The 27,238-nt window shown below is 42.7% G+C and overlaps 1 protein-coding gene across 3 annotated transcripts in view; it reads left to right on the top strand.

Annotated features, from left to right (window-relative positions):
* Positions 1 to 26,323, top strand: part of mdfic2 (MyoD family inhibitor domain containing 2) — a 92,804-nt gene extending 66,481 nt beyond the window's left edge. For all 3 annotated transcript variants that reach the window (XM_062969705.1, XM_062969706.1, XM_062969704.1), the window contains exons 4-5: positions 12,816 to 13,034; positions 25,753 to 26,323. In XM_062969705.1, coding sequence (XP_062825775.1) covers positions 12,816 to 13,034; positions 25,753 to 26,012 — 479 coding nt within the window. In that variant the 3' untranslated portion in view covers positions 26,013 to 26,323. The remainder of the gene's footprint in view (positions 1 to 12,815; positions 13,035 to 25,752) is intronic.
* Positions 26,324 to 27,238: the final 915 nt, after the last annotated feature.

Raw genomic sequence — 27,238 nt, 5'->3', positions numbered from 1 at the left:
ATAAAAAGCCAAGTTTGGCCAAAGGATTGCACCTCCCATTGTCCTTTGTAGAACTAAACCTCCTTTTTGGGAAACAAGGGACCCAGTTTTGCCCTTTGCCTGCTCAAACAGGGCTGTTTGTCCGTGCCAGGGACGCTTTCTGTGAATCAAAAGCCAACTTTGGCCAAAGGATTGCACCTCCCATTGTCCTTTGTAGAACTGGAAAGTACAGGTATCCCCTTGTAAAAGAATAAAAGTAACTAAAACAGAAATAGACGGTTTTGCGGCAGTTAATATACCCTAAACAGAACACGTTGCCAATCTAGAAACAAGAAATATTTTCCATCACTTACACAACACCTTTCCATTCCCCCATCTGTCTCCTGAAAACACTCCTGTTATCATGAAGCGTTCAGCTGTACGCGGGTCTGGGGGAGCAAGTCCTGCTAGTGGTAAAGCCACAGCCAGGACACTGTGGGGGGCCAAAAAAGTTAGGGTGGGTCCCATCCGTCTGGAACGCCGAACTATGGGAGTGGGTGGACTTGATGAAGAAGCAGGCTGTTCGCATGCAGAAAGTTCACAGCCCTCCACACCGAGCCAGTTGTCTTATGGAGCTGAGACCACAGGACGATCAATGGAACATACAGGCGTAGCCGTCCTGGAACTACAGGTGGTGGATAGTGAGGATATAGATAACCCCACCCCTCCATCCGCTACTGACAGTGAGGAGGAGGTAGAGGAGGTTGTACCATCCAAAAAAAAACTTTATCTAGCTGACGAAAGGGTGCCCACGACTCCTATCTCAGTGGGCGTCGCCACAGTGGCTGTGGGGAGGCCTAGGTCTTATATTTGGGACCATTTCCATGTCCACTCTCAGTGTGCTACTTTGGCAGTTTGTAGGCACTGTGGGGCAAATATCATCAGAGGCAGAGACCTGAGACATCTTGCGACCTCGGGGTTGAGTTCTCACTTGAAGCGACACCATCCCTCCATATCGGTAGGAGGGGGAACTGCAAGCCCTTCCAGTGGCAGCCTTAGCACACAAAGTTCTCCTGGTGAAGATGGTGGAAGGCAGACACAGTCCACCTTGGAGAATTGGGCCATTCCATTACCCAGAAAGAAAACGGGGGAAACATTACTCACACCCCAGCAGATAACCCAAAGTGTGGGAGAGATGATTGCCCTTGATCACCATCCCTTCCGCCTGGTCGAACAAGAAGGCTTCGTACACCTTATGAAACGACTGTGCCCCCGATACAAAATCCCCTCCCATCACACCTTTTCCAGAAAAGTTATTCCCGGCTTGTACGAGGGCTGTAAGGAACGCATTATCCAGATGTTGCGTACCGCCATGGGAGGACACATCCATTTTACCTCTGACATTTGGTCAAGCTTGGGAGGAGGCCATTCCTACCTCTCTCTCACGGCACATTGGTGGGAGAAGGAAGGCAGTATGGATACATCCCATCGTTGGGCACTCCTCGCTTTGGAGGTAGTTGATCGTGATCACAAGGCAGAGACCATCTGCAGCTATCTTGAAAACATGATGGGGGAGTGGATGCGGTGCAGGCCGGAAGAAATGAGGAGGGGCTTCATGGTGACTGACGCTGGTAAAAATATGATCAAAGCGGTTGAAAGTGCAGGGTTTTTGAATGTCACCTCCATGGCCCACTTGCTTCACAATACCGTCAAGGAAGGTTTAAAGAGCCCGGAAGAGAAGCCAGCCAGCACCGCAAACATCTCCCTGCTGATCGAGCGCTGTAGAAAGATTGCGGGCCACTTCCACAGGAGCATCAAGGCATCCCGGCAGCTGAGAGAGAGGCAGAGCCTTGAAGGCCTCCCGCAGCACAAGCTGCTCCAGGACGTCTCAACTCGGTGGAATTCAACCTATAAAATGCTCGAACGCATGGTCGAGCAGCAGAAGGCGGTACATGGCATTTCCCTTACTTTGGTTGCGCCTGTTAGCAAGCTTGTTCCTACTAAGCAAGAGTGGGACACCATCTCCCAGCTGGTAGACGTCCTAAAGCCATTCAAACATGCCACAGAGACCCTTTCGGAATCAAAAGCCCTTCTTAGCCAGGCAGTGCCCATGGTCTTGAGGCTAAGGAGGCACCTAGAAAGGCTTGGGGCCGGTCGAACACTGGACTCCCTGGCTGGACCGCTGACACCGCCGGTCCAGGAGGTGGTGAGGAGGTTGTCCTTTGCTGTACGGAAACGCCTTGAGCCACTTCTTTCCAGCAAGGTCCATATGCTGGCGGCCTTGTGTGATCCACGGCTAAAGTACAACGTCTGCCCAAAAGACTTTACCGTATGGAAGGCCCAACTAGTTAACCTTGTGAGGGAGGTCTTTGCTGCCAGGGTGGGGGAAACGGGCACAGCGTTACCTATACCGGAAATGCCTGCCACCCCCAGCACTAGCGCTAGTGGCGAGAGTGATAGTCCCGGGGAGCCGGCAGGGGGTTGCCGTAGGGTTACGGATTTCCAGCCGCGACCAGGAAACACTTTCTTTGCAGAGACGGTGGCCATACTAGCCTGCTCGGAAGATTCCTATATGCTGGCTTCTGCTCAAAAGGTAGACTCGGCCGAAGGCTCGGTCAACAGGTACTTTGAGGAGCCTCCTGAGATAATATCTTGTGATCCATTGGCCTATTGGGCTTCACGTGAACACATGTGGCCGGATCTGTCGCACGTAGCCCGCCAGTTCCTCAGCTGTCCACCCACCAGCGTGCAGAGCGAAAGGGTCTTCAGCCTAGCGGGAGATGTAGTCACGCCCCACCGCAGCTTGCTGGACCCTCAAACCGTAGAGAAACTGGTCTTCCTGAAGGCCAACCTCCCCGTGTTGAATTTCCCCGATTTGGATTTTGAGTCCGACGGCTCCTAGAACAACAGTTCTCATCCTTTAAGCAGCTCTGCTCCTGAATTGCTATGGCTATTTCTGTTGGGGGGCGGAGGGGTTGCCTCTTTGGCCTCTGTCCAACAACTCTCTCCTCTATCCTACCATGCTTTCCTTCCTCTCTTCCCTTCCGTTCTCGTCTTTATCATCACACACCGTTGCCCACTTTCGTTTTTGGGTAAATCAATCTCTAGGGGTCGATCCCTGAGGTTCCTATAGGTTTTGTCTCCTGTAATAATGATTCTGATATTCTTGGGGAAAAAATTAGTCCATAAAAGCCAAGGGAGGAAATGCTTCCGCTTTGGGTTCAGAACGGATTACTATCAAATCTCTATCCTTTTTTGGTCCAAAAATATTTCGGGAATGAGCCATGAATGTTTGGTCTTCTCCAGATCCTGGCTGTTCCTGTACAGAAATAACATTATTAGAATTGATGTGGATCCATCAGTAAGACATATTTGGTGAAGGAATACGGCAGAGTCTCACTTTACAGAGATAACGGTCCATAAGAACCTTTGTGGATGTGTCTTACCGCATGAATTAGTACTCCTCTGCCTTGGCCACCACTTCTAAAAATTTTCATCTTTCATTGTCCCATCGGCTTGAGCGGGTGTGGTCGACGCTGTGGCCGCGGGACGGCCGCCTTATGTTCCCCCCGCCATCTGGCCGCGCACGCGGACGGTGCCCTTTTCCCGTCAGGGCATGTGCCTTTGCGGCTGCTAGTGACCTCTGGGCGCAGGTTCTCTGGCTACGGAAGTGCTTCCTGCTGGCTTGTTGGCAGCGACGATAGAAGAGGGTTGAATCACCGCAACGCAGAAAGCTGGACACCTCGGCCTTGTCCACCACTTTTCAAAATTATCTTCTTCCACTGTCCCATCGCCTTTAAAGGCAGTGCACTCGACGCTGTGGCCGCGGAACGGGCGCCTTATGGTCCCCTCGACCTCTGGCCGCGCACGCGGACGGTGCCGTTTGCCCGTCAGGGCGTGTGCCTTTGCGGCTGCTAGTGACCTCTGGGCGCAGGTTCTGTGGCGTGGGGACTTCAATTTGCTGGCTTGTTGGCAGGGACGATAGAAGAGGGTGGAATCACCGCAACGCACAAAGCTGGACACTTCGGCCTTGTCCACCACTTTTCAAAATCTTCTTCTTACACTGTCCCATGGCCTTGAGAGGCTGTGGTCGACGGTGTTGCTGAGGGACGGCCGCCTTAGGGATCCCTCGCCCTCTTTCCGCGCCCGAGGACGGTGCCGTTTGCCCATCAGGGCGTGTGCCTTTGCGGCTGCTAGTGACCTCTGGGCGCAGGTTCTGTGGCGTGGGGACTTCAATTTGCTGGCTTGTTGGCAGGGACGATAGAAGAGGGAGGAATCACCGCACCGCAGAAAGCTGGACTCCTCGGCCTTGTCCACCACTTTTCAAAATCTTCTTCTTACACTGTCCCATGGCCTTGAGAGGCTGTGGTCGACGCTGTTGCCGAGGGACGTCCGCCTTAAGGATCCCTCGCCCTCTGTCCGCGCCCGAGGACGGTGCCCTTTTCCCATCAGGGCATGTGCCTTTGCGGCTGCTAGTGACCTCTGGGCGCAGGTTCTCTGGCTTCGGAAGTGCTTCTTGCTGGCTTGTTGGCAGCGACGATAGAAGAGGGTAGAATCACCGCACCGCAGAAAGCTGGACACCTCGGCCTTGTCCACCACTTTTCAAAATTATCTTCTTCCACTGTCCAATCACCTTTAAAGGCAGTGTACTCGACGCTGTGGCCGCGGAACGGGCGCCTTAGGGATCCCTCGCCCTCTGCCCGCGCCCGAGGACGGTGCCCTTTTCCCGTCAGGGCGTGTGCCTTTGCGGCTGCTAGTGACCTCAGGGCGCAGGTTCTCTGGCTTCGGAAGTGCTTCTTGCTGGCTTGTTGGCAGCGACGATAGAAGAGGGTAGAATCACCGCCCCGCAGAAAGCTGGACACCTCGGCCTTGTCCACCACTTTTCAAAATGTTCTTCTTCCACTGTCCCATCGCCTTGAGAGGCGGTTGTCGACGCTGTTGCCAAGGGACGGCCGCGTTAGGGTCCCCTCGCCCTCTGTCCGCGCCCGAGGATGGTGCAGTTTGCCCGTCAGGGCGTGTGCCTTTGCGGCTGCTAGTGACCTGTGGGCGCAGGTTCTGTTTGTTGGTAGGACGATAGAAGAGGGTGGAATCACACCGCAGAAAGTCTTACACTCTGAGCTAAGACTTGTAGTCTTCTCCGATCTATGGAGAACTCTCGGACGGATTCACCAAAGAATTCCCTGTGGGACAACAACGGCGACATTTCCTTCAAGTCCATGCCATCCTGATGCTATGCCCTCCTTGAAGCGGACGGGCATTAAAACATGGAGGATGGACCAGTTGGAACTTCTAACACTCCCAGGCAGTGTCTTATTTTTCAAAAAGCAATTACTTTCAAAAGTGCCATTCTTCCCACGCTCTGCCTTCCTTACGGTCAAGCTCTCACATCCTCAGGTTTCTGGGCTATGGCATTGCGATGACAATGCGAGTATGCGGTCCTCCTATGTTTGGGTGAAGTCTCTGCTCTTATTTTGTCTAGTGTGGACATAGCTCTGCAAAACCTCAACTAACTTCCAGGCCACAGTCCGCACCTACAGTAATATGTCGCAAGAATAAATAAAACGTCTGTAAAGCCGTCGACATCCAATCTATGTTGTTGACAGTTATAAATCTGTGTGTGTGGTTCCCTTTGGCTTCCTTCTCTTACAACCAAGCTTAGGTCCTTTCTTCTTTCACCTTTGAGAGAAGGCTCCTCTGCCCCTAATCTCTTTCAGCCAGCAGCCTGTAATCTCATGCCATAGGATGTAAATGTGCCTTCCATAAATTTCAAATCCTGCCTACTGGTCCTCTAGGCACGCATGTCGCATGTAATGTTCCACACAAACAAGGAGATGATTCCAGAGGCTGAAGTTATGCGGCCCTGCCGCAACCCCTTCCCAATCATTAAAACGGTGGTTGATCCATTTTCTGTTCCCAGCATGTCAACAAACACTTTTCGTGGGACAGACAAGGTGACTTGGAATTCCCAAGTAACCCAGCTCATTCCACTAATTACCCTCCAAGCAGTTCAAGGCTTTGAAGAGAGTATTCAACACGGCCAACGATGGTGTGACCCCTTGCAGCAGCTTGCTGATTGACCAATCAGAGAATATGCTTCCTCAAGACCAAACTTCCGGTCCTGGACTATCAGAAATCCCTTTGAAGCGAGGAGGACTATGTGAGAGTTATAAAAACAATCAATGTTAAATGATTAAAAAAATTACTATTTCCCGACAACATCTCCCTGCGTGGACTCGGTCCGGATTACTTGGGGCAGCGGCCCAAGCAACATGGGGAGAAAATTAAAAAAAAAATTTTTTTTTTAATGAAAGAAATAAACTAATTTTATGTCTTGACATCTTAAAATATTATGGTACTTGCAGAAATGTCTGCTGTGCAAACGTATCAGGTGCACTTTTCCAACACTTGTGCTGAAAAAGTCCAGGACAATTCTTAGCGTTTTGTATTTGATAATGAGGACTGCATTTTGACGGATGAGACGAAAGGTGGCTTACAAGCCAAATTAGTTTACCCAGCCATCGTTATATGTGGGACACCCTGCCTAAAGCCTCTTGTCGTTTAGGATAACGGAAACATTTTATTTATCTCCAACCCCTTACAATACTTTTACAATATGGGATAACTGAAATCCTACATTGACTGGGATAAACCTTTTTAAAATGGATCCCAGCCATTGTCTGCGACAAGTTTTTTCTCTATGCATGTGTCTGAGAGGATAAGACACAGAGGGGAAGTATGTGATGCTAATCCTCCGCAGACCCATAAGTAGAGAAACAAAGCACTCTGAAACTCTGTATTACTATTAAAAACAATGAGTTATGTCTTCATGGTTTCCTTTGTCTCAACATTTGTGCTATTTTTTAGTTCTTTGGATTCATTTCTACTCCATACGACAGTATCTTTCATTTTTTTAAATCCACAACTTTACTGAAACTATATACCAACAGAAGTCATATCCCTCTTTCCAGCTCAGCTGGTGTCATTAAAGATCTCTATCTTTAATGACACCAGACACACAAGTCTTCCCTCTTGTGCAACACCATAGAAACATGAACCTAACATCAGACCCTTAAAACCTTCCACTTCCAAAAAGCCTTCGAGGACTGTGGGGTGGATCGCTGCCAGTTGAAGGATTGGTTGGCAGGCCAAGAGTATTTCGCACTGTATTGATTTTTAACTGTCAAACTACCTCATCTCTGTTGAAGTATTCATCCCTCGGCCCAGAGCCGTGTTTTTACACCACTGTTTTTTAATCGGGTAATGCTGTATGCTGACTGTGACAGCTTTTTTATTTTATGTGTTATTGATGCAACATTTTTTTTTAATTGCTGCCATGATATTGTTGACGGCCATGCCCCATGGAAGCCGCTCTGAGTCCCTCCGGGAAGATGGGGGGGGGGGGAATACACATGAAGATCTTACTGTTGTTATTATTATTATTATTATAATTGCTGATGTGATGGTGGCCACGACTACCCTGCGGACTGCCAGCTTGCTTGTGTCCATCCAGTAGGGCTGCGGCCAGGGCCGCAGACGGTTTGCTGTCAGGGAGTGTGCCTTTTTGGCGGCTAGAGACTTTGGGGCTCTGGTCTGGTTGACACAGAAGTCTGGTTAGGAAACATGGTGGAATGGAGCCCACCCGGGGGATCTCAACAAGTTTTTCAACGTTTGATGCGAGTGTGGTGCCCAGACAAACAGAAGGCTTCGATCTTGTTTGCGATTGGCCAGGGTGATGCAACAAACACCGTGGTATGAGAGAGACAATCAAGAAGGAAATTCCTGCTGCTTGGCAGAAATGGGCAGTGCTGGGTGAGATGTCATGGTGGTGGGGTGGGGTGGTGGCGTGGGGCCGGCCAACGGTGGCCGGCCCCCCTGGTGAGTGGAGCTTGGGACCCCTTTTCACTAGCTGCCTCAAAGGCGCCACGCCCTTCCCCTTGGGTGTTGGGGTGTTGGCGTGGGGCCGGCCAACGGTGGCCGGCCCCCCTGGTGAGTGGGGCTTGGGACCCCTTTTCACTAGCTGCCTCAAAGGCGCCACGCCCTTCCCCTTGGGTGTTGGGGTGTTGGCGTGGGGCCGGCCAACGGTGGCCGGCCCCCCTGGTGAGTGGGGCTTGGGACCCCTTTTCACTAGCTGCCTCAAAGGCGCCACGCCCTTCCCCTTGGGTGGTGGGGTGGTGGCGTGGGGCTGGCCAACGGTGGCCGGCCCCCCTGGTGAGTGGGGCTTGGGACCCCTTTTCACTAGCTGCCTCAAAGGCGCCACGCCCTTCCCCTTGGGTGGTGGGGTGTTGGCGTGGGGCCAGCCAACGGTGGCCGGCCCCCCTGGTGAGTGGAGCTTGGGACCCCTTTTCACTAGCTGCCTCAAAGGCGCCACGCCCTTCCCCTTGGGTGGTGGGGTGTTGGCGTGGGGCCGGCCAACGGTGGCCGGCCCCCCTGGTGAGTGGGGCTTGGGACCCCTTTTCACTAGCTGCCTCAAAGGCGCCACGCCCTTCCCCTTGGGTGGAGGGGTGGTGGCGTGGGGCCGGCCAACGGTGGCCGGCCCCCCTGGTGAGTGGAGCTTGGGACCCCATTTTGCCATCAGGTGATAAATCAAACCAATGTCGCACAAATCTAACATTTTTTGGGAGGGGGAGGGGCTTGACCACTGGTATAATGGCCTCCTATCTGGATGCCTGGGGAAAGTCATTGCGGATGGCAGCACAATGTGTCTCTTGGCCAATGGCCACCAATGTCCTAACATTTTGACAGATTTACGTGCACTGAAACAATGTTACACAAGTAGAAGAAGGACTTTCACAGTGAAGGAACCCCTATTGAACAGGAAATAACAATTCAAAAGCAGGAACAGATTTCTGCAATTGTTAAATTAAGTTCTTTTATATGAACTATGAAATTGCGCAATAAATCTTAGGAAAGGGCATACGCTCTGCAATTTAGCGAGCAAGCAGGGTGGATTGTGTTCTCCCACTGTACCAAATTTGATCAGTATAGCTGAAAAAATGAGTGCAGGAGAGCCCCATAAAAGCCCCCCCCTTGGGCTGTTTTGGGCCACTGCGCATGCGCGTCCGCCATTAACGAATTAATTTCGAAAATAACGAATTTTCGTTAATTTCGAATTTTTGGGGGGGCAAAATTCGGAAATGACATCAAAAACGAAACGCTAGCGCCCCCTGCTTTTGAAACGAGTTTAGAATCAATTTTTTCATGGATCGCTCAAGCCTAATATTTATTATCAAATATGGCTTCTCTATATACAAATATACAACCTACTTCAACATTTAACTTGAAAAATAAATGATTCCCTAGACCTGTGAACATCTTTTTGCGATCTGTCTCCTGCAAAAATAGCAAGAAATGCTCCCAGTCTCCCACAAATTGTCAGCTGATTTTCCTCTCATTAACATGGTTAATATATCAATTCCTGCTAACTGGAACAATTTCAATACCCAGTCCTCAAGTGAAAGTATTTCCTTACATTTCCATCTTTCGCCATATACTAAATTGTCAACTAAAGTGCCCAAAATGGCAGGAGTGATGTATTCTTCAGGTTTCTCTACCTTGGAGATGAATGCCACTCAGGCCAAAAATTAAGGTGAAGGTTACAATTCCTTCTTTGATTTAAGCAAAAGGGGTGGGAGCTTCTCAGCTCTAATTTTTGTCACTGACTTCGTGCTTGGTACCTAATAAAGTGTGATGTCTCATGGGCCGTGTAGTCCCCTTCCAAGTACTATTGTGGCAGACGAAGAGGAAAACTTTGGTTTCCCACCGTTTCAGCCAGAATTGGAGCCCTTGCACCTGCAGGATGTTTGCCCTCCAGAAGTCAGCCAAACAAGCCTTGGGCAGAATTCTCCCCCGTTCTCTCGTAAGGATAATTATAATCGAGATAGAGGCGCTAGGGAGGCGAATCGCCGAAGCGCCAGAATCGCTGCCAGACAATTAGCTGATTAAGCCTGTTTCCCTTGGGAAATCTTAAGGAGTCATGCATCTGGACACAGTATGGGTTTCACTTCTTGTTCCCCAGGGAAAGTGTTCCTTGGCGGGAAAACAAGATCCTATATAGGTGTTTACCCGCAAGGAGATCCTTGCGGAGTCAATTCGTCAGCTTCGGGAGTGAGATCGTGTGTGGACTACGCTACTCCTGTTCCTTGTTTCCAGGACCTTGTTCTTGTTCCAACCCTGCCTTGTTCCCCGGACCTCGCCACGGACTTCACCACGGACCCTGTTCTTGTTTCTTGCTTCTTGTTGCCTCGAATCAAGCCTTGTTTGCCAAGAATCTAGTTTGCTCTCCAGCCTTGTTGTCAAGCTCCATTGGACTAAAGGACCCTGTCATTTCCCCACACTTTGCTCGGCAAAGTGTGTGTTTCGGTTATTGGATTCCAACTTTGGACTCTAATATCTCATATTGGACATTGATTTCCTGGACTATATTTGACCTTTCCTGAAAGGTCTACTTCTGAACTATATTCTTCACTTGTTTTTATTGACTTTATATATTCCTTTAATAAAGATATTAGATAGATTCTGGCCTCTGTGCATGGTTATTGGTGCTCTGCAGCCTGGGTCCTGACATAAAGGCTGGTTCCTTGCTCTTCTCCCACACCCCATTTTTTTTCAAACTGCGTTCTCATTCTTTGTCCTCATTTATATTCCTTTCTCTACTTGTATTTTTATAGACATAGACGTTCTAAGATCATCAGTGCAATTTACAACCTCCCCAATTGTAACCCTTGTAATAAATATATGCTCTTCTTTTCTCCAGCTCTCATAACTATGCATTTTTAAAAAGAGAAAAAAATGTTTTTAAGTGCTCTTGAGTTTTATCCTCGATTTATCCATTGGCCAAAGCAAAATCAATAATTTTGTCCCCCAAACCTGATCTTGACTTATACAAGAGGTAAACTTATAAATGAGTACGTATGGTAGTTAAAAGGGTGAGCTGATTTTTAGAAACTGGAATTTGGTGTGCTGTTATATTGTCAACTGCAACTGGAATATAAATTTTGTAGAACTCACATTTAAACTGACTATAAATAGCACCAAATTAATATCACCTATCGTAAATGTCTATTTGTCTTCTTTTTCTTTTTCACCCACAAGTTCTGCACCTATTATTACACTCAAAGAATGTCAGGTTCTAAAGGAGAAAGCTAACCGTGTGATTTCATGCTGGCCCGTGTAAAGTTGATTTCTGCAGACACTTTCCACAAGCATTAAATTGATAAAAGACGTAATGTAGATGGGCCCATGGCTGAACTGAGGGTAATTGCATAAAAATGAAATGGAGACCTATAATTGTGTGCCGCTTTCTCTTGACTACAATGTTTTCTGGAAGACAGGATCCTGCTTGTCATAGCAAGTTGCTTGTTATGGTGATTGTACCAGGATTTGATCTTTCTGTAACAAGACACGTATAACATTACTTAGTGGAAGCTTTTCAGAATAAGAGCCTGACAGTAAAATGCACTCTATTTTCATTCTTGAACAAACAAAAGAGTCCTTGAATGACAGCTCTTTTTTTACCCTTTTCTTTGAGGGTGTTGTAATGGGGAATTCAGGTTAAATCTATGCCTTTTATACTTCTAGTTTTGATTTCCTCTCCAACAGCACTTGAAGGATAAAGCTCAGCTTGACATACAGAGCAGCCTGTGGATATAGCAAATGCTAATCTAGCATTTACTGATTATTTCCTTCTGAATTTCTTCAGCTGAGTACTGTTGAATGCTTATGAGCATTTCAGAGAGCCATAATGGCAATGTTGGAAATTGGTCAGAATTTCTGGGCTTTTTAAAAGATGGTTATTACATTTTAAAATAGGTTTTACTAAAGAGGCAAATTGGTTAATAGCCTCCATCTATGAGCAGGATAATGATATGTAGATATTCCATCAAGAAGGATTAAAAAGATATCTGGAACTTGGCCCCAAACCAATATATCAATGTGTATAACTGCAAAATATCTTCAATGCACTAAGGTGTACCTTAGTTGCTTAATTGGTAATTAGAGAGAGGGGCCAGGTCCAAAAAATTATCAGTTAAAATAATGGTAAACCATCCGTGGACCCTTTTTTCTTGAAAACTCTATGATGAGATGATACAAAATAAAACAAGAGACAATGCCAGAAGATGAAACTCTCAAGCTGGATGGCACTCAACAAGTTACTAGGAAAGAGGACGAGTAGTAGAGTAGCTGATCATACAACTGGATTTTTAAAAAAGGATGTACAGCTAATGACATGATCAGAGGTGAAAGGAAAGTCTGAAGCTGCACAACACATATAATGTTGGAAGCATAAATCAGTGGAAGCTAGATCGATGGAATTAAAGAAGCCATGGTTCTGAGTCTGCAAGGGCTGAGTAGGGCTGTTCACGATAGGGTGATATGGATTTTAGAAATTGTAATGGTGATGGGCACCACCTCAATGAGATTTAAAGGGGGATCAGAAAATTCATAAAATATCAGAATACAGGTATTTTATCAATTACTTATTAGTCATGGTATATTTACTTTTCAAAGGGCAATTTCTGGAAAATATGAGCAAGAAGATGATGTTATGCTCATCTCCTGTTTATAGGCTTTTCAGAAGCATGGGTTTTCCAGCACAGATCTTCTGCTGTTCTTTTTATGGCTTAATACTTTATTAATTAGTTTGCTGCTACATTTTGTGATTTTTTTCATAAACATATTTGATAGAGGTCAGCATTAAAATCTTTAAAATAAAACAACTTTGATGCTAATACTTAATTGCAGCCATGTCTTACGGTGTTGGATACCTTACGTACAATGAATATATGAAATGTATGGAGGCAAGCTCAAAATATCTAATCCTCTTGCTAAATTAATTTTGACTATCTCTTCTGTTATAGAAACTCAGCTAGCAATTAAGGATGAGAAACCTGTGAAAGGTATTGTTCTCAGCTCAGTATCAGAATTCAGCATCACAGATGTACCATCCAAGGACACCAAAAATGGGAGAAAACTGTCACAGTGTAGCACGTCATCTACATTATCATCCCTTAAAAAATGCAGAACACAATTCAGCTACCTTGAAGAGGATACATCCGTCCATGAAAGAGACAGTAATGGTATGTTTTCCAAACTAAGCATGTTCCAGGAAATTATCTGTATGTGGAATTTGTTTCCAAATAGTAATATCAAAAAATAAAAGAATGAGTTATAGGTGGCAGCAAATTGTTGACTAGGACTAGAATATTATGTACAAATACATGCCTTTCCCTCCTCCCTCGCCCCTTACACGCTTTTCCCACCTCACTCGTGCAGTACATGCCTTTCCTGCTTCCTCCCTCGCCTGGTGGTATTTTAATTATTAATGGTATTTTAATTATTTAATTAATAATTAATTAATTATTAAGGGGTGCTTTGCTAGTGTGCTTTGGTGCACAAAGGCAGAAGAGGGTTGGACTAAATGGCCCAAGGGGTCTCTTCCAACCCTCTTCATTATTTTTGTTATGATTATGTTTATGATTATTAACATTGAGGCTGTATTTGTACCCATTTTTTACTTCAAAATAAGATATGTGCAGTGTGCATAGGAATTTATTAATAGGATTTTTTAATTTTTTTAAAAAAACTATATTCCAGCCCTCCAATGGTCTGAGGGACCATGAACTGGCCCTTCATTTGTATCCCGCTCTTCTTACCCCGCAGTGGACTCAGAGCGGCATACAACATACATTTAGGCAAAAATTCAATGCCTCATTATACAAAGCAAATAAAACATAACATAAAATCAATAAAAACAATCAACATATAAATACAATTTAAAACCATTAACATTAAGATATTAAAACAGAAAAACAGCATCTAGATAGACCCTACTAGGCCCCCCTCCCCGTCATGATCTTAAGGTCATCTTTGGCCCTCTTGGATGGTGTTGCAATACTTCCATTCAGAAAGATATGGCCATTGGACACAGTCATATTAAGTGCCTTTTTAATGTGTGCTTTCAAGTCATTACTGATGTATGCCAACCCTAAGGTACAACTGTAAATTGGGCCTTCTACATTGACTGCTAATCTGATGCAGATTCAGCATCCAAGGACCCTTCTACACAGCTGCATAAAATCCACATTATCTGCCTTGAACTGGATTATATGGCAGCGTAGGCTAAAATAATCCAGTTCAAATTAGATAATGTGTATTTTCTCTTTTGATAATCTGGGCCCGGGCTGTGGCGCAGGCGGGAGAGCAAGCCAGCTGCAATTAACTGCAATGAATCACTCTGACCATGAGGTCATGAGTTCGTGGCCGCTCGGAGCCTATGTTTGTTTGTCTTTGTTCTATGTTAAAAGGCATTGAATGTTTGCCTATATGTGTAATGTGATCCGCCCTGAGTCCCCTTCAGGGCGAGAAGGGCGGAATGTAAATGCTGTAAATAAATAAATAAATAAATAAATTATCTGCAGTGTAGAAGGGACCCCAGATGCTTGATTGGTCCAACATGGCAGCTGGATAGGGACTCCGTGACCCATCGTAGAATTATAGAGTTGGAAGAAACTGGCCATCCAGCCCAGCCCCCTGCCAAGATGCAAAAAATCACATTTAAAGCACCCTGACAGATGCCCATCCAGCCTCTGCTTAAAAGCCTTCAAAGAAGGAGCCTCCACCACATTCCGAGGTAGAGATTTACACTGCCAAACAGCTCTTACAGTGAGAAAGTTCTTCCTAATGTTCAGGTGGACTCTCTTTTCCTGTAGTTTGAAGCCATTGTTTGGCGTCCTAGTCTCCAGGGCAGCAGAAAACAAGCTTGCTCCTTCCAACCTATGATTTCCCTTCACATATTTATTCATGGCTATCAAGTCTCCTCTCAGCTCTTATTCAGGCTAAACATGCCCAGTTCTTTAAGCCGCTCCTCATAGAGCTTGTTCTCCAGACCCTTGATCATTTTAGTTGCCCTCCTCTGGATACATTCCAGCTTGTCAACATCTCCCTTCAACTGCGGTGCCCAGAATTGGACACAGCATTCCAGGTGTGGTCTGACCAAGGCAGAGTAGACGGGTAGCATGACTTCCCTGGATCGAGACACTAAACTCCTATTTATGCAGGCCAAAATCCCAATGGCTTTTTTTGCTGCCACATCACATTGTTGGCTCATGTTTAACTTGTTGTCCACAAAGACTCCAAGATCTTTTTCACACGTATTGCTGTCGAGCCAGGCGTCCCCCATTCTGTATCTTTGCATTTCATTTTTTTCTGCCTAAGTGGAGTATCTTGCATTTGTCTGTTGAACTTCATTTTGTTAGTTTTGGCCCATCTCTCTAATCTGTTAAGATCATTTTGAATTCTGCTCCTGTCTTCTGGAGTGTTGGCTATCCCTCCCAATTTGGTGTCATCTGCAAACTTGATGATCATGCCTTCTAACCTTTCATCTAAGTCATTAATAAAGATGTTGAACAAAACCGGGCCCAAAACAGAACTCTGTGGCACTCCACTTGTCACTTATTTCCAGGATGAAGAAGACACATTGGTGAGCACCCTTTGGGTTTGTTCATTTAGCCAATTACAGATCCAACTAACCATAGTTTTGCCTAGCTCATATTTGACTAGTTTGCCAGAAGGTCGTGGGGGACTTTGTCGAAGGCCTTACTGAAATGCAGGTAAGCTGCATCCACAGCGTTCCCTGCATCGACCCAGCTTGTAACTCTACTGAAAAAAGAGATCAGATTAGTCTGGCATGATTTGTTAGTAATAAATTTGTGTTGACTATTAGCGATGACTGCATCTTGTAGAGGGTAGGAAGGCCCAACTGTCCAGGTATGCCAAATACAGTTTGGTACCACTAGGCAGCCAAACTAGAGATCCTCCTAGCTCCCATATTGTGACTGCCATGACACACCATATACCAGGTCTTTGTTGATCTGACTGATGTTAAGCTGAATCAGCCCTGTGTGGAATTTCGCCACTGTAGGCTGATCCGACTGCACACCGACCTATGTGTTCAGTGTAGATGAACCCATGGAGAACAATATTGAAAAAAAGCAAACATTTTTTACCTGTTCAATTGATCTAAAGTATAGATTCCATAATCTACCTACAAAGAAGATTGTAAAAGACAATTCCAACATTTATAGGCATTAGGTAAGAGCTGAGGAACATGTGAGCCTCCACTTGCTGGTGTACTGCAGATCCCATCATTCCTGATCAGCATGTTGTCTTGGGCTGATGGAAACTGCAGTCAAGCGGCATCTGATTGACCACAGATTTCCCACTTCTGTACTGCACTTACATTTGAAACCTAGCTTCTTCAAATACTTCAGAACAAAAAAAAAACAACCTAGTTATCACTCAATTTTTGCACAGTGTGTGAAGTGTATAAGAAAAATTACGGGACAAGTCTATATGTTTACCTAGCAGTAAGCCCTTGTCAATTCAATGCAACTCTTCTCTCATGTATTATTGTAGTCTTCCTTCCAGTTTTAAAAAGTAGCTAAACTGTCTGATCCAAAAGAGTATTAATATACAATTTATTATGCAAACTCTCAGCTGTGTCTTTGGCATTATTAACTTTCCTGATTTTAGCTCATTGTTCCTCAGATCTCTGTGTCTATTCTTCCCCTATATCCTATACATTTATGTGTTCATATTAGGTTTACTTTCCCTCTGATCTATCTACCCGTGTCCCTGCTTTCCACTATATACAGTAGAGTCTCATTTATCCAACATAAACGGGCCGGCAGAACATTGGATAAGCGAATATGTTGGATAATAAGGAGGGATTAAGGAAAAACCTATTACACATCAAATTAGGTTATGATTTTACAAATTAAGCACCAAAACATCATGTTTAACAACAATTTTGACAGAAAAAGTAGTTCAATATGCAGTAATGCTATGTAGTAAAGGTAAAGGTTTCCCCTGACGTTAAGTCCAGTCATGTCTGACTCTGGGGGTTGGTGCTCATCTCCATTTGTAAGCCGAAGAGCCAGCGTTGTCCGTAAACACCTCCAAGGTCATGTGGCCGGCATGACTGCATGGAGCGCCATTACCTTCCCGCCGGAGCGGTACCTATTGATCTACTCACATTGGCATGTTTTCGAACTGCTAGGTTGGCAGGAGCTGGAGCTAACAGCGGCCGCTCACGCCGCACCTGGGGTTTGAACCTGGTACCTTTCGGTCTCCAGCTCAGTGCTTTAACGCACTGTGTTGGATAATCCAGAACGTTGGATAAGCAAGTGTTGGATAAGTGAGACTCTACTGTGCTATGTAACATTCATAAATATGCACATCTAATGCAATATATGTATAGTCCTGACTATGCTTCTGGCTGTTACAGATTGATCCATGCTTATAATCTCTGATTATTTAACCTAAAAGTATTCAAACAATCCCAAAAGTAGTGAATGCCCCAGTATAGCATCTGGGATGTTTTCTGGCCCTTGTATGAAAAGTTGCTGATGTTGCATTTTCTAAAGCAGCACTTGAAAAGACTGTCGTCAAATAGATGGAACTTGTCACATCTATCATATTAATGATCCTTGAACTAAAATGTACTAAGTACAGATCAGCACAATAAACCACAATGCTCCAAAGCAACCATTAAGGCTGGATCTATTTTATGGCTGATCTTTCACAATAATTAGAGCTCTCATATCTCCTGTAGCAGGGAAATTTAACCATTTTAAATTATTGAATGAAAAGTCTCACCAGCTGCAGATGGGCTCTACCAAATATTTAGCAAGCTTCATGTAATATTTAAACTGAACAATAGCAAAGACAATTAGACATACACATTCATCAAACTTAGATCTCTGAATACTGTGATCGCCTATGACTACTTGTGTTCAGTGTTCAGCCACACATACACACACCAGTAGATTTGTAGGAGTCTTTTGCTTCCATCTTTCACTTTTACTTATATTGATTTGAAAGCCAGAGAGAGAGAGAGAGAAGAAAGTTAAAGAAATAGAATGCAGATTTACTCATCTAATTGCATCCTCTCCTCCACTGAAAGTCTAGAGAAATTTATTTATATCTAATTTCTAGGTATATATTAGAATACATAGGGAACTCTTAAGTCCTGAGATATCAGTCCCTGCCTCAGGTGACCACAAATGGTGTTGAAATTATTTATTATTTATACAAGAGGTAAATGAAAAATCTTTAAAGTCAAGAATTCATCTCAGATTTCATTCTAATATAAAACATATTTAGATTAATATAAATATGTTAAAGGTAAATTTTGAAAAATCTAAGATAGTAATCTACTACTTGTGGGTTGCTGTGAGTTTTACAGGCTGTATGGCCATGTTCCAGAAGCATTCTCTCCTGATGTTTTGCCCACATCTGTGACATGTATCCTCAGAGGTTGTGAGGTCTGCTGGAAACTAAGTGGGGTTTATATATCTGTGGAAAGTTCAGGTTGGGAGAAAGAACTCTTGACTGTTTGTTGAATGTTGATCTTTATTTACTGGCCTGGGCTGTGGCGCAGGCGGGAGAGCAAGCCAGCTGCAATTAACTGCAATGAATCACTCTGACCAGGAGGTCATGAGTTCGAGGCCCCTCGGAGCCTATGTTTGTTTGTTTTTGTTCTATGTTAAAAGGCATTGAATGTTTGCCTATATGTGTAATGTGATCCACCCTGAGTCCCCTTCGGGGTGAGAAGGGCGGAATATAAATGCTGTAAATAAATAAATAAATAAATACTGCCCTGATTTTAGAGTGTTTAAATACTGGTAGCCAGATTTTGTTAATTTTCATGGTTTCCTCCTTTTTGTCAAAATTGTCCATATTCAACATTCAGAGAACAGGGGAATTCCAGACAAGAAACAATCAGGTCCAGCTAACACCTCCTAACAAAAATTCCCCCAGGCAGGAAGCAGCTAGGCTTTCAATCTGCAAGGCCATTAAATGCTAATCAAGCTGGCCAAATGTAACATTCACACTTGCCTCAAACAGACAAGAGTTATTTCTCCCAACCTAGACAATCCACTATCCGTTTATTTGTGAGGAAAGCCCATTTAGAGAGAGATCCGGTGTGATAAAATGGTCTGAATATTAGACTGGGATACTGAGAAATCAGGATTCAAGTTCTCACTCAGCAGTGGACCTTGAGCAAGTCATACTCTCTCAGCCTCAGATAAAGAAGCAGGTAATTTCCCTCTAAGCACATCTTACTAAGAAAAGCTCTTAATAGGTTTATCTTAGGGTAAGATAACCATAAGTCAGAAATACAGTAGAGTCTCACTTATCCAATCTCCGCTTGTCCAACATTCTGTATTATCCAACGTAGTTTGCCTTTAGTAGTCAATGTTTTCATAGTCAATGTTTTCAATACATTGTGATGCTTTGGTGCTAAATTTGTAAATACAGTACTAATTACTACACAACATTACCATGTATTGAACTGCTTTTTCTATCGATTTGTTGTAAAACATGATGTTTTGGTGCTTAATTTGTAAAATCATAATGTAATTTGACATTTAATAGGCTTTTCCTTAATCCCTCCTTATTATCCAACATTTTCGCTTATCCAACATTCTGTCGGCCTGTTTATGTTGGATAAGTGAGACTCTACTGTAACTTGAAGGCACAGAACGAAAACCCTTGCTGAACTAAATTAGTCTAAATTCTTAGTAGACAATGACATGTAAAGGATTACACTATTTTAAAGAAAGAGAGATAAAGAATGGGAAAAATAGGATAGAACAGAATAAAATACATGTGGAACAAATATGCCAAAGCTATTGAATTTGACTGACGTTTACAGTATAGGTTAATGATACAATTGGAAAGGAGAATGTAACCCACTTTGCACTAAATTTATTTAGTGGCAGCTCATCAGAGCCCATGGAAACTCGTCATAAATATGGTAGTCTTGGATCAGGTCTTGTTCAGGAGACACTACAGAATAAATCAAGATTGGATTGACAGGCAGAAGCCACCAAGAGCATGAAAACACAGAGGAAAGTCAGCCTGGCAACATTATTAAATATAGTATTTTTGTAATCATCAATCTACCAATGGAGAAGTGAGGTCATTGTTCTTATTGAGATAAATGCATTAATGTCTTTCGCCTTTTTGTGAAAAGTCAGGAAAGCAGAAGAGAAGACAGAAGGGCTACATCTGCTTTGCTGCAGTTTATGGCTAATTTATTTTCAAATATATAAATGAATGCATAGAAATGAATGCTTAATTTATAATATTTATTATTTATTGTATACCAGCCACTTAAAATTAGAGTCGGGAAAGGGGGAAGATAGTTTCATACATGGAGATTTTGCAAAATGTGTAACATCCATTAGGACAGTTTCATGGTCTGTGCTTGATGGGGATTTAAAAGCATCTTTACTGTACAGCATAGTCTATGTGCTAAAACATTACTTTATTATTAAAATGTTGTGCTTTTTGTATGGTCTTTTCCACGAATAATGGGTAAAGCCTTAAGAGCAATATCCATTCTCTGATTAAAATTATTCCAATGCCACCAAGGTTAATAAACTGAAAATCGTGCATATTATTAGGAAAACACATCTTACATTTCAAGTAAGAATGGAAAAGATTTGTAATTGATGAGCAATTTCAGATTTGATATTTCTTCTATCTTGGTGCAAAAGAGAAAAAAGGGAGGTATTTCATAAATATATGTTACCTAAAAGAGAAGAGCCTTAATTATACCATGGACTACTGGATAAAATGATTACATTTTCTACACTGTAAATTTCATACAATTATTCAGCAGTGTCACCTTATAAAATGTTTCAATTTGATAATTATTTCAGTTCATTTGCTCAGAAAAAAATAAAAGCATGAATTTACTAAGTATCTCCTAAATTCAGTCATTTTCATTCTCTAGGACTGACTTGGAAGTTACTTGTGCTTGTCTGAACTTAAATAGATCCCTGACAAATTTAGATAACTATTAAAATTGATAATATTATGGGTGATAGCTTACTAATAGAAATTAATGCAGCCCTGTGGTTTTTAGCATTATTACCCGATATTGTAAAACTGTTTTAATACAGTGTTTGGAATGTTTGAGGAAGCCTTTGCATGAATGTATTTAGAAGTACTTTAGCAAAATAGCCTATTGAATTCAGCATTAAGTATGTCGCTATGTATAACATGACTTCTGTATGAAAATATGCATCAAACTGATTGTACATAACAATTAACCAAGTGGGAACATATCTTTGGGTAGCGTGATCATCCATAAATCCCACCAAGCCACAAGAAATACAAACAATTTCCCTGCCTTTTCAATTGGATAGGAAAAGACCCAATTGTAAATTTCCAGTGGAACATGGGTTCTTGCAGAAGTTTTCAAATATAACTCAGAAGAAATCCAGTCTCAAAACTGGATTTGGAGAGATGAGTAACTCTTCAGGTGTGACAAAGAAATTAGCAGGAAAAACAGTAACAACATGTTAGGAAGAACTTCAGCAGTGGAACTCTCTGCCCTGGGGGCTCCGACTTTGGAGGCTTTTAAGCAGAGGCTAGATGGCCATCTGTCGGAGGTGCGTTGAATGCAATTTTCCAGCTTCTTGGGAGGAGGTTGGACTGGATGGCCCATGAGGTCTCTTCCAACTCTATGATTCTATGATTCTATAACTCCCATCAGCATAATTTTGGACTGACTCCACATAGATTGTGTTATGGTAATTAGGCTTGTGCATTTTGGCTGGATTTCAATCCATTTCTCCTACCAGAATTCCAGGGGTGGGGGGAAGGACAGTTCCATTTTCACACATCTCCCAAAAACAGCCAGACGAATAATGTTTTTGGTCCATAGCAGAAAAATTCAGCTCTATCTGGCCCATTGGAGGCAATGGGGGAAGCTTCACGGGGTCCCCCTCTTATCATTTTCAGGGCTATCAGGATGAAAATGTCCACACTTGGAGGACAAGTCTACCACTGCTGGCCCACCAAGTTTCAGAATGTTTGGGTCATCCCCTGATTTTTAGGATGTTTTTCTTTCTAGAAATAAAATCTTTAAAAATTCTCAAAAACTTCTCCAGGAGCAGTGGCAGGGCACCAGTCCTTCCTGCCAAATTTCAAAGATGCACCTCCACATCACAAAGCCCACCCACTATTAAACTTTCTTTACTAATAAAAAAACCCAGCAACTTCTTCTTCTAAAGCTTTAGTAATTGCATTTCTTGTTCTCATGACATATTGGAAGAGGACAGTAGCCCACCAAACAAGCAAGCAAGCCAGCAAACAGCAGACTGTCCTCTTCAGATGGGTTCTGTTGGCTTGGCAAAGGTTCCACAGAAGCCCAATACTTTTGTTATTCTTGTTATTATTATTAATCAGTGGCAGCAGCCAGATGTTGATGTTGTTGATGATGATGATTTATTTATTACTTGAAATTAAGATGGCAGAGAGATTGCAAATGATAGGTTAGGCCTAAGGCAGGTAGAACTTTGTCTTTGTTTCTTTGCTGGAACAATCCTTTGGAAGAGTATTATATTAGCATGCAGTGTAGCTCACTAATGAGACTGCATAATACCATATTCAGAATGTACTGGTATATGCAGAAGTGTTGCATATATGTTCTTGTGTGCAATGCAAAAATAAATGCAAACATGTTTCTGAGCATTGGTGGAAACATAAAAAGTGAGGGGGAGCCATGAATTCCAAATGGATCCTACATTTTAAAGGTTGAAATGGAAATGTGAAGAACTATCAATAGTTTTTTAAAAGCTGCTACTGCTCCTCATTCAAAACTTGAAAGATGCCAGTCTGATCTATGACGTGGCACTATGAATAACTGGCTGTTTTAGATTTTGCATGTCAAAAAATTCCTGGAAAATCTGAAAGCAACAGGAGTCACACTGTGCCTGAAACTTTGTGAGCACAAGAAGCAAATTAAAAACACCTCACGGGATGACTTATAAATTCCTCATAAGAAAAATGATTGCCAAAGCACCTGGTAGAATATAAGACAATTATTTCCTAGTTATGACTTTTGGCATTGCTGGGTCTTCCCAGTATAGCTAACTTAGTTCACTTTATTTATTCTCTTAATTTAAAATGCATTAAGATATATATAGGATGCTTGTACTGGATTAGAGAAAACAACTGCCATCAGACTTTCTAGCCTTGTACTCTCCAGATGTGTTTTGTTTGGACTACAACTCTCAGCATCCACAGGCTTACTGGGCGATAAGAAGCCCTGAGATGTCATCACCTGGAAAGCTATGACGGCAACATAGCTATTTTTATTTCATTTATTAAAAATGAATTAGTTCAGATGGAACTAAACTGGAAAAGGCTGTATCTATTTCCTTCTGGAGAGTCCAAACAGTACTAAGTAAATTTAGTATCTCTGAAGAACAATTGAGTAGAATTTTAAGATTGCAATCATATCCAAATATACCTGCAGGAAAGCTTCATTGCTCTCAGTGGGGCTTATACAGGGTGTTTGAAAAAGAACTCCCTAATTTTAAGTATAAATACATTAAAACTAGGGAGTTCTTTTTCAAACACCCTCCTATATCAATAGATCCATTTTGAGGAATAGTGTTTCTGTACCTGAAGAAAAAACTTCAGAATGTTTAGACTGATCAAGAGAAGATTGAAGGTATACATCACAACTATCTTACAGCATCACAAGGCCTGTCATATAGGAAATGATGATGACTTGTTCTCTGCTCTTCAGAGGAGAGGAATAGAACCAGCGGATAGATATTTCCACCACTGCAGGTTAATGAACTCAGTTTGGATGGCCATCTGTCAGGCATGCTTCAGCTTTGGCTTTTCTGTATTGACTGTGGATTGGCCCTCTGTGATGCTTTTCAATTTTTACAATATATGATTTTACAATCATTTTTGTTCTTTCAGATTACTATAATTTTTCATTGTAATTTCTCTTTAAACAAACCTCAGGTCTACACCTCTTTAAACACATCTCAGGTCTACATATTATATGATAATATGGAAACTGCTGAAACCAAGACTATGGCAATTAAAGGTATATCACAGAATGGGATAAACCTAGACTTGAACTTAGGACATTATGGAAGCTGAATGGTTTGTTTTTTTTACACTGTTATACTTTATGGAAATAAAAAAATTCACAAATTCCTCATTGAAATAGACAAACAATTTGAAATGTAAAGATATTGACTGAGATCCTACATCACATTTGTAACCACACAAATGTAGTTATGAATGATATAAAGAATCAAGCTCTTCAACCTACCATAAAGTTGAAAAAGCCACTCCAAGCAGGACACTGCAAGAAGACATGGCTAGTCCCTTTGTGCCTCTCAAGTCCAGTGTGACAAGGCTGTTCCTTTCCCAAGTCACAATGCAACACACAGAAATGCTTGCTTTTTGCACTATGGCTTGAAAGGACTAGCCACATCATCCGAAAGCTCCCTGTTCATCACAACTTCTATTGCTCAGAGTGGCTCCTAAAAATTTGAGATATGTTTAAGAAGATATCTACCATCATGGCAATAGTACCACAATCATGAATACATAGCACACATGAATATGGAGTAATTAAGGATCCATAACTCTAGGTTACAAATCTGCAACTGCTACGGTATGCAAATTTAGGAGAAGATTAAACTGACTCATGTGTTAATTCATGGGACTCTAGTCAGAGGGCTTTGAATGGGAAGTTCTTCAAATTCTGGCTTTCACTGCTTGTGCATTCAGCCATGTTTGTGGCATAGAATTAAGGTTCCTCAGTCATCTTATTCTGATCTTTTCTTATTTCTAGCAGTTACATGGCAAGGAGAAACAATGTGATTTTGTTCTTCCTGCTAGTAATAGCTGTATCTAACGAATTCAGCCACTAAAAATGCTGTAAAAACTTTCCAAAATTCACATTTTTCATAGATTTGAAAATAATTTGAAATTTTAAGGAGCCAGTGCATAGTTGTCATCCCTCCCACATTCACTGGTTTGACATCCACAGATTTAGTTATTCTTGGGTTTGGTATCATCCCTCCCAAACTTCTCTCCCCCCCCCATGGCTCCCACCTACTATGCACATTCACACAACAGCCTCAGGTTTTAGGAGGGAGGAGCTCTATCAATTACCAAGGCTGTCACCAAATACCCCCAAAGCTGGCTGTTCTGTAGGCTTTGGGAGGTACTTGGCCAAGGAGATGGATAGGGGAGCCATGAAGGATACACAAGAAATAGCCCCCTTCCTTTCTTCTGCTAGCTACCACCTCCATCTTAGTCCCTGAAGAACTTGCCTCTTTGTCCCACAGAATTTCTAAAAAGAGTAGCACTTCTAGCTAGAATGGACAGCAGTCTCTCTTCCTATTTTTGTGAAATTATTTCTCCTTTCAAACTTAAATCGTTATGCTGAAAGTAATAGTATTTTGAGAGAATAGTATTTTAGAAGTTTTTTTTGTTAATGACAAATTAGGACAGAAATGCAATGCAAATGCAAACATCAGTTTAAAACAGTGGTTCTCAACCTGGGCCCCCCAGATATTTTTGGCCTTCAACTCCCAGAAATGCTAACAGCTGGTAAACTGGCTGGGATTTCTGGGAGTTGTAGTCCAAAAACATCTGGGTACCCCAGGTTAAGAATCACTGGTTTAAGACGTGAAAATGATACAGACCAGAGAGAGATTTACTCTTAGTTCTGCAAACAGCTCCAATTTTGTGAAACCAATGCAGGCAATGGGCTCTAAGGTAGAGAAGAGTGGATAAGGCTGGTTATACCTGGATCATTTTAAATTCGGTTCCTGGTGTTTCAGTGATGAGGACTGAGGGAGTACTCTCTTGTTTCATGTCCTGGTTGGATGACAATGCTTATGGATCTGATATTTTTTTGTGTGAATCTTACCTGTTTTTTTCTTCTTTTGGAAACAGATGAATGTGCCACCCTCATATTGGCCTGCTTGTTTTGCCAGTTTTGGGACTTTCTATTCATGTGTCCTGATGTCTGTGAAAATTGGTTGACCAACGTGTGCTGCCCTTCCCATAGATATTATCAAACTGCCACTGATGACTCCAGCAATGGCGACTGCAGCTGCGATTGTGACATTGATTGCAGCATATTTGAATCTTGTCACGAAACCAGTGAGTGCCTAGAGCTGGCTCTGGAGATTTCTCAAGTCTGTTACCACTAATATAAAGGAGTTGACTGGAATTCCCATGAACCACCCCTACTGAAGAATAGATTTTTAATAATAATGATAATAATAACAATATTGATAATTCTGAAGAAAAACAACTATGATAATGATGACGACAACAACAGCAACAATGTTTGTTATGCAGGGTTATGAATTATGTTATAAATTGTGTACAGTTTGTATAGCATCACACAAAAATCCATTTTTAGACTTTCATAATTGTTACAGATGGGGAAGAGACGGCAAAGTGGGAAAATGTTTTGCAAAATATTCTAAGAAATGTATAAGAAGAATTCTACAATGTTTCCAAGGAATGACTGCATTATTCATTTCTTCTTTCCTTTCCCAATCTTCACCCACTACAGACAACATTCCACAATTTAAAGTGTAATCAGACAATGGCTATCAAAGATGAATGACAGCCACAGGCCAAAAAGTGCTCATGATGATTGCTTCTAAAATATCATATGGGTCAACAGTGGGCATGACTAGAATTTGCAAGTGTCATATATGTTACAAATGGATACCTTAAAGTCTAAAGAAAAAGCAGGAAGGTATGGTAAGTGGAGGAAAAAGAAGAGGAAATATGGTGGCACCTTTAAGACTAACTGGTTTTTATTTTCGCATGAGCTTTCGTAGATGTAAATCCACTTCTTCAAATGCAGTGCTTCATTCTTTTTATGCTGTGAGAGACTAACATGTCTATTTCTTTGAAAACTACAACAATGTAGTCTCAAAGGCATCTTCAGCTATTTTACCACTGGCAAGGTGAAGTTTCTCTAAAAATATGATGTTCCAAACTCTGTATAACCAGTGACCAATAGACAAACCTTGTAATCTCTCTCTGATAACATTAAAATCAGGGTATCAGTGAAGCTGATCAGTAAATAGTTTAAGAAAAGTTCTCACCAGCCAAAAAAGATTATTGTCATGGTTGTTGTTATTCCCCCTAAATATATGAGTACACAAAATCTAATGTCAGAAGGTGTGGCTGCATCCAGTGATTCAGATAAGCTTTTAAAAGGGTGATCCATAAAACCTTCAGAGGAAATATCATTTTTGGGCATTATCTGTTGGGGAAAGGCCACAAAGAAGGGTAATTATCTTCAGGGTGTAATCACAGGCTTCCCCTAGACTCTGAGCATCTGCTTCATTGTTTGTTAGTGTCATTCAGAGTCACACAACTGAATCAATAGAAACTTGGGAAATCAACAATTATC

The sequence above is a fragment of the Anolis carolinensis genome, chromosome 2, assembly GCF_035594765.1.
Source record: "Anolis carolinensis isolate JA03-04 chromosome 2, rAnoCar3.1.pri, whole genome shotgun sequence".
In the NCBI taxonomy this organism is placed as follows: Eukaryota; Metazoa; Chordata; class Lepidosauria; order Squamata; family Dactyloidae; genus Anolis; species Anolis carolinensis.
Note: the sequence above shows the minus strand (reverse complement) of the source record. Positions and strands in the feature narration are given on the sequence as shown.